Source organism: Desmodus rotundus, chromosome 8 (genome assembly GCF_022682495.2).
Source record: "Desmodus rotundus isolate HL8 chromosome 8, HLdesRot8A.1, whole genome shotgun sequence".
In the NCBI taxonomy this organism is placed as follows: Eukaryota; Metazoa; Chordata; class Mammalia; order Chiroptera; family Phyllostomidae; genus Desmodus; species Desmodus rotundus.
The window spans coordinates 24,921,307-24,929,249 of record NC_071394.1 but is presented as its reverse complement, the minus strand read 5'-3'; the positions used below and the strand labels follow the sequence as shown (position 1 = coordinate 24,929,249).

The 7,943-nt window shown below is 45.9% G+C and overlaps 1 protein-coding gene across 3 annotated transcripts in view; it reads left to right on the top strand.

The window, feature by feature from the left end:
• Positions 1–801: 801 nt before the first annotated feature.
• Positions 802–7,943, top strand: part of CTHRC1 (collagen triple helix repeat containing 1) — a 24,054-nt gene continuing 16,912 nt past the window's right edge. For 2 of the 3 annotated variants that reach the window (XM_053929696.2, XM_024571993.4), the window contains exons 1-3: positions 802–1,012; positions 4,404–4,625; positions 6,400–6,616. In XM_053929696.2, the coding sequence (XP_053785671.1) occupies positions 860–1,012; positions 4,404–4,625; positions 6,400–6,616 (592 nt within the window). In that variant the 5' untranslated portion in view covers positions 802–859. The remainder of the gene's footprint in view (positions 1,013–4,403; positions 4,626–6,399; positions 6,617–7,943) is intronic. The other variant, XM_045181484.3, reaches the window with a different exon arrangement.

Genomic DNA, 7,943 nt, shown 5'->3' with positions numbered 1-7,943 from the left:
TGGGCTGGGTTCCAGAGGATGCTTCCTCCCGGAATGAACAAAGGACGGATGGAAAGGGGAAAGAAGCGGTTAGAAAAAGACCTCAATCAGAGATCAAGAGTGATTCCTCAAAAGTGAACTTCTACCACTGAATGTTGCTTAACCTCCCTGAGCCGCAGTTTCCTCCTCTGCTGACAGCCAAGCAGAGGAACTAACGCCCCGCCCCCACCCCCCATTGTCCCAGAGGACAGAAAGTATGTGTTAAAGACTGTGTCGCTCCTGGAGCTTAGCAAGTGTTAGCACTTATCACTAAACAGTGTTACTTAATCATTTGGGCTGTGGGCCACTGGGAGAACCTGGCAATACCTATGGTTCTTCCTGCCCCCCTCAAAAAGCCACCCCCCAAAAAGAGCTTGCAGGAGGTACCAGGGTTTGACAACCCTTGAGGGTGGTCCCTGGACCCTCGTGAAGGCACGTGCCTCTGCAATGTTCAGTTAGGTGGTACTCTATCCACTGTCGCCCTCGAAGTCTCCGCTTGCTTGTGGCTACTTGAGGACAGTCACCTCACCCCGACTTTGCGGGGGGCGTCTCCATGCGGTTTACGCAGTCCTGCGAGGGTCCCAGCCGGCTGAGCAGCAGCCGCAGGAGGAGGCGGGCCTGGCTCTCCGCCCACCTTACATCAAGCTCCGGGTAGGGGCTCCGGCCTATTGCCTATTGCCGGATGGAAACTCTGGGTGTCCAGAGGGGCGGGAGGGAGAGGAGGAGGGAGGGAGGCGCGCGGGTGAAAGGCGCATTGATGCAGCCTACACTGCCCGGGCAACGCAGAGGGGCCAGACTGATCACGTCCGTTCTCCCCGGCTCGTTGGGGTCACCGTGCGCCATGCGCCTCCAGGCCTGGGCCAGCGCCTCCGTAGGGCGACTCCTGGGCCTCCTGCTGCTCCTGCTGCTGCAGCTGTGGGCGCCGTCGAGCGCCTCCGAGACCTCCAAGGTGAAGCAAAAGGCGCTGCTCCGGCAGAGGGAGGTGGTGGATCTGGTGAGTGCAGGGAGCTCGGCGCTCTGCTGCGCTGGAGGAGGGGCAGAGCCGCAGGCAGCACCGGCCAGCCTAAGCCCTGGTGTTGGGGGATCTGTATAGCTGGGAGGTTGTGTGTCTTACTTGCATGCGCCTGGGTGTCCTGATTTGTCCGAGTCTATATGGAAGGAAGAACCTGAGCTGCGCGTGTAATGGTGTCCTGGGACCAGAATGAGGGGGGCATCGTGGAGCGGAGGTGCCACTTAGGACGGGTGGGATGCCCAAAGTACAGGGATTTGCCCGATAATTCCTGGCGTCTAAGGCCCCACACCCCTTCACCCCCCTGTGAGGATGGAGAGGGTTAGAACAGCAATGAAAGTAGAATGAGGGGCTTGGGTAGGTTAGAACGTGTGGGAGCTGCCTGGGAGAGACAGACCCTGGACCGGCTGATTGCCTGGGTGGGCAGGGCCAGGGACATGCAACGTGTCCTTTGTTGGGACTGATGGCCACATCTGCCCGCAGGAGAGAAAAACAACCCTTACAACGCCTCCATCCAGCGCTTTGTAACTTGAAGACTCTGAGTCATGTTGGGTCATCTTCCTAGGGAGTGTGGACTGCAGTTTACTTTGTTGGATGACCACAGCTGGGGGCAGGGATGGATCAGAGGGTTTATGGCCAGAAGGGGAAATGAAGACCCCAGCACTAACCCTCCAAGGACCCATTTAATTGCTCTGTTTAGACAGATAGGCAGGCACTCCTTTCAGACTCCCTGGGTTTTCAGCCGGTGGTCACCAGGTGAAAGCATCAGAGTTGAGCTGAGCAAGAAGACAGTTTCCAGGAGAGCAAATAAATAGCCCGAGTGCTTTCCGAGGGGCTAATCTATGGGAAACTATGTTTGCTTAAAGCTCTTTCCCTCTGAAAGTCAACAAGCCCAGGGAAGGGCAAGAGTGATGCTTTCACAACTACCATATTCCTTGGCACATAATATCTTCAATCCTTAAGCCAATCTTAATTGCACACAAATATGGTTTACAGGCATTGCCAGACATGAGAGTGGGCATTTTTGATTTAAAAAAAACCAACTGTTTCAAATAATGTAAGCTACCCTTATAAATTGAGCTAATAAACCAAGCGCCCTGGCAGATTCAAGAGCCAGATTCAAAATCTCTGGAAAAAAATTCCTGCCATTTCACACAGCACTTTTTGGTGATGTGCTATGTGATTTTGCTCCACAAAGCAGAATATGTGTTCAGGGCTGCAGCTCTATTTTAAGTGTCTAAATTGTTTTAAATTGTACCAAATGAATGTGGTTCATGTGAAGCTTGCATTTTGTGAATTTGTAGTTATGACACACAAAATAACCCTTTTCCCCAGAAAGCTAGCATTTTTTTTCTTTCCCTGCAAAGATTTATAGTACCTGTGGTTTCCCACAACGCTAGCCTGACTTGGAAAAGCTTACTGTAACCAGGCTCAGGTGCGTCCAGGAGCTTGGATTTGGTTTTGCTTGGGAAAAAAAGGTCCACATAGTCGTTAAAAAAGTTTCAACAGATTCTATAAAGCAACTTCTTTGTACAGATCTTTCAAAGCATTTCTTTCACGCTTCCAGCTAGTTCTGCCCCCTGGTGGCCAGTGAAAGAAAGAGGGGTTCATTCCACAGACATTTACATATTTTATCCCACTCTGGTTACATACCAAAACATGTGCTGAGTTAGCATTTTAAAGTGAAAGAAGCAGATGGAATATCTGTGAAACCAAATTCGGTAAAATTATGGGGCCTTTTCGATTAAAAGGTGAATAGAAATTCTCAGCCACTGTAGACATTTTGGGCTAGGTCTTTGCTGTGAGGACTGTCCTGGGCATGTTTAGCAGGATCCCTAGCCTGTGCTCCCTACATGCTAAGAGCCATCCTGCCTCCCAAGTTGTGACAACCAAAAGTGTCTCCAGACATAGCCAGTGGCCTCTGGGGAAAAAGTGGCCCCAGCTGAGAACTACTGATGAATACGTAGGAAAATACAACTCTGTGTAGCATCTTGTCCCGATGGGAATAATAATGAAGAAATCCGAGAATGCCATCAGTGTTACTGTTTCTCCTTTTCCACTGGGACTCTACGTCCAAACGTTGCATGATCTGCTAGTGCGAGTGAATGAAATTACTAAAGTGAAAAATTGAGTCTGAACTGAACTAGACTGTTTTAGAATACTGTATACTTTAGCAGGTCTTCTAATACTTTGGCGGTTTTGTTGCTTTTCTTACTGTCAGAAATAAATAGCACTGTCCTTTTCCTTCTTACAATCAAGAAAATAGCACTGGTCAAAGTCACAAAAAGCAGTTCTCGAACCAAAGATCAAAGTGGTGATGAGACAAGCAAATTGATTGGCGAACGTTAGAGACACAGGGCCCCGCCTAAGTGGCGTCACTGTTGGATTTTATAACATGGCCATGTCTATTCCCAGACGGCGAGCTTAAAAGATACGCTTTGAAGTTATGTTAATATGTAAGGAACCTTGTTTTTATTCTGATTGGACAGTATACTTATATAGAATGAGAGTATACTTACATAGAATAGTAGATTGTGACCATCTACACAAATGGAAGAATGTTAAAATAAAATTTTAAGTGGATTCGGTCTGGGATTTGGAGACTCTAATAAGTAGATCAAACCAGGAATTAGACATTAGACGGATGGGGATCAAAATATCACCTTTGCCACTGATCTAACTACAGTTTAGTGCATTAGCTGGAGGGTCTGCTAATACTCTCTCCTCCCTGGTAAGGTCCGCCCAGGGAGTGGGCGCACTGGCCCAGGGTCACTGGCCCAGGGTTCATGCTCTTGGGGAATGATGAGAGTAACCATGGCTGGCACATGCAGTGTTTTCCCTATTGTGCAGATAAGGAAGGAGGCACTGGCATGCTGAGCAGCTTGCTCCGTCTCACACAGCTAATGCTGGTGGAATCAGGATTGACATCCAGAGAACCTGGCTCTAGAATCTGTGCTTTTCACTTCTACATGATACTGCTGCTGCCTCTCCCTGCCAGGAAGAACAGAGCCACCTAGCACTCAAGATGTTTGCTGGATCACTGCCACCCTACTGAAGACTAGTAGTCACCTGCAATAAGGTCCTTGACTCCTCAGGGAGGAGCAGTGGCGTTGGCCATTCAGAAGTGTACCCCACTGATGTGTCCTGCACATAAAAAGTGTAAAGCCTGCAATTAAAAGAATAGGAAAGAAATCACAGTGTTTTAGCAATAATTTTAAAATCAGTTCTCTGTAATAACTCATCTAGAACATGATGAGCAAGTGGTATGAAAGGGTTCTTGCCTCCAAGGGCTCAAAATAAATGCAGTTGTAATCAGATCAGAGTCTTTGAATGTTAGGTGGTGAGAGTTTCTCTCCCTTTCCTTTTTCCGCTTTAGTATAATGGAATGTGCTTACAAGGGCCTGCCGGAGTGCCTGGTCGAGATGGGAGCCCTGGGGCCAATGGCATTCCTGGTACCCCTGGCATCCCAGGTCGGGATGGATTCAAAGGAGAAAAGGGGGAGTGCCTGAGGGAAACCTTTGAGGAGTCCTGGACACCTAACTACAAGCAGTGTTCCTGGAATTCGCTGAATTATGGCATAGATCTTGGGAAAATCGCGGTAAGTAAAATCTGATTTATTTTGAAGTTGAAGCAAAAGTTAAGGGTTTTCATAGTTGAGTGTCAATTTTAGGTGAGATTTCATTTGTATTTTATTTTTACCAAGAGTTTTAAAAAAATTAAGGAGCAGGTAATGTGACTTTAACCTAAAGTTAATGAGAAAAAATTGATAACATTTCAGTTAATTTTATAAAGATATTTCTAAGACAAATAAATCACCATATTATTTTAACCCTAATACCTCATATAGTTACTTTTTTTAAATGCAAACGAAAGGGAAAGCATACAAGTCCACAAGATTGGACAGTAAGCAACTTTCCAATCTTATCCTAAAGTAAATTTAAATTAGCCTAAAAAATTCTGCTGTGGCTCCAGACATAAAGGTGGGGAGAAATTTCAAAGACATTACCACTTGATAAGAATCATCTGGAACTGGCAAGTCTGTTGGTATTTGTCCCTTTTCTGGGGAGCTGGCTTAGCTTAAAACTGCTCAGCCTAAGAGAAGTGGAATCAGCAGCAATGTACTACAGCAACCATCTAACATTATTCTTCAACATTTAGGGGGCGTCATACTCAAAATAGCCTGGCTGGCAATGCACTATGGTTACTGACTCAGTTACTTTGATCAATGGTTGCTTTAAGGGTGATTGGCAAGCCTACTGGGACGTCAAAGAGTTGAAGTTGGTACTATTTCTAAGCCTTTCTTCCTTCGCCGGCCAACTCTCTACATGGCTCCACATCCACGGTGTATTGCTTCTGACATTAACCACTACCGTCGCCAGGCAAATGCAAGATATTTTATTTTCATAAAACTCTACCGTTTTAATCTTATGTGTATTACCCCCAATTTTTATCTCCACTCTTTGATGTCTACTTCGTTATCTATAAAAAATTTGCAACCATCTTGGTTTGATTTTTATGTGATAGAATTTCCACAAAAATTCTTCCATAATTTGTGTGGCTGTGACCACTTTTAGTTTTGTTTGTGGTTTCTTAGAAAGCATTTTGTTGAAATGTTGCCTCCTTCTTTAAACATCTGACACTGATAGAGTTGTTGCTTATTTACGGTTCATCCAAAGTCGCTGGGTTCTAGCTAAAAGCTATCCCCATGGACTCTGGATTATTCACGTGTTTTCAAGTTCCTTCTAGCAGTGGTCAGAGTGGGTTTGGGAGCTGGCTGCAAGTAAAAGATAGTAGGACCGTGACCCAATTGGCAGATAAATTTTGCAGACCAGTTAGAGAAAAGAGAAAAGAAGACCTAGGCCTTATAATTGTGTCACATGGGTAAGACTAAGAAGACCACCCATGCTTGAACCCCTGGTACTGTGTGCCATGTGCAGTCGAAATGGGTGAAGACGAAGCATACATGGACAGTCCTCGTCTGGAATGTGAGTTCCATGCAGGCTGAGCGTCTGTTTTGTTTCCTGCTGTGTCTGTGGCTCCCAGCACATAGGGCTCAGGAAGTATTTGGGGGATGAAAAGAAAAGTAAACATATAAGTGGATTTGTTCTAAATACTGAAGACCATCTCTTTCGGTAAAACTGAAAGATACCTTTAGTGGGGTGAATAATTCTAAGAATGCCATGATTTAATTTCTTAAGACTTCCTAGTATCAGTCACTTATCTAGCAGAAAATCCTTTTCCCTCTGTAAAAGTGAAGCTTTTTAAATGTGGGTTGGGGCAAAGGAAAGTTAAAGTTCACAATACAATTTGAAAGCATCTCTTTAATTAAAAGAGAAAACGCCCATCAAGCCGCGTTTCCGTGTCTGTGGCAGGAGTGCACCTTCACGAAGATGCGCTCGAACAGCGCGCTGCGGGTTTTGTTCAGCGGCTCCCTGCGGCTGAAGTGCCGAAGTGCGTGCTGTCAGCGCTGGTATTTCACATTCAACGGAGCTGAATGTTCGGGGCCTCTTCCCATTGAAGCCATAATTTATCTGGACCAAGGAAGCCCCGAACTAAATTCAACAATTAACATCCACCGCACTTCTTCTGGTAAGTAGAATAGTGACACCTTGCGGAATGGGTCTCAGATCTTGAGAGACCAGAGATTAGTTTTGAGTCCACTGTCGTGTCGGGTCACTAAGACAGCAAGTTTTTAGCCCGGGATGCTCCACCCTGGTTGCATATAAGAACTTCTTGAAATGGATCTTTAAAAAAATCTACAGGTGCCTGGGTCCTATCTCTGACCAACTGAATCTGGATCTCTGGGGGTAATACTGCATTTTTTTTTTAAAGTTCCCCGTGGTTGAAAGTCACTGAGTTAGATGAAATGGCAAAACTGTGCCAATAACACCATAGAGCAGTGGTTTTCAGCCTTGGCTGCACATTGGGCTCAACTAGGGACCTGCAAAACCTCCCGGTGCCTGCTTTCCGCCCCTCCAGGAAGTCTAGCTCACTTGGCTTGGGTGCAGCCTCGGCAGTGGGACTTCCAAACTCTTTCCTGGTTACTGTCAGGTGTGGCCAAGCTTGAGAACCTCTAGCTTAGATGGCTGAGAAGACTGATTTCTCTGCCTTGTCTGTTAAAAGAGTAGATAGAGTCTGCTGAATTCATAAAAGAGAACATGTCTATACAGTGCCTGCATTCTTGGTTTGCTTCTACCTACTATGAGAGAAAAGACATTCAATTAAAGCAGTAGTCATTTAAGCTGTAAGAAAAAAAAGTATTGGTTTATTTTATTCTATTTTAAGGTCCATTAAAGAAAGCTTAGCAGATACCAAAAAGTAGAAAAGGAAAAAAAGCTATCTTATAATATCACCACCCAGACACACTACCATTAACATCTGGCTACTGGCCAGCTGGGTTTCTTGCGTGGCCGTGGAGCGGCACAGCAGGATAGCACCAGCTGGGTGAGTCCCAGGAAATGTGTATTGTCCTCTCTGTTCTCTGGTTTCTTGAAGGGATTTCTCACTAATCTTGTACTTAAAATGGCAGAGAGAAAAGAAAAGAACCCCCCCTCCTCACTGTGAGCCAGAGGAGTTCATATTACAGCATGCTTTGGGGATGAAGTCAAATGCTTAACCCCCTGAAACCAGTTATCTCTAAGAAGTCAAGGGCAACCTTTCTACATTCTTCCTCAAATCCCCACAATATCCTCGAGATATAAAGGAGATATTTTAAGCCCCTCTCTGCACATAGAGAAGGCCCGAGGAAATAAAGTGTCTCACCCAGAGTGGCAGAATCAGTGTTCAGGAGAAGAGAAACCAGATCCCGCCCCCCTGTCTCCCCAGCCGTCTCTTTGATTAGGTTAAAGGCATCATCACTAGGTCCTTAGATACATGGGCTGGAGAAGAAGATGTGCTTTCCCTCAGAGAAGAAGTC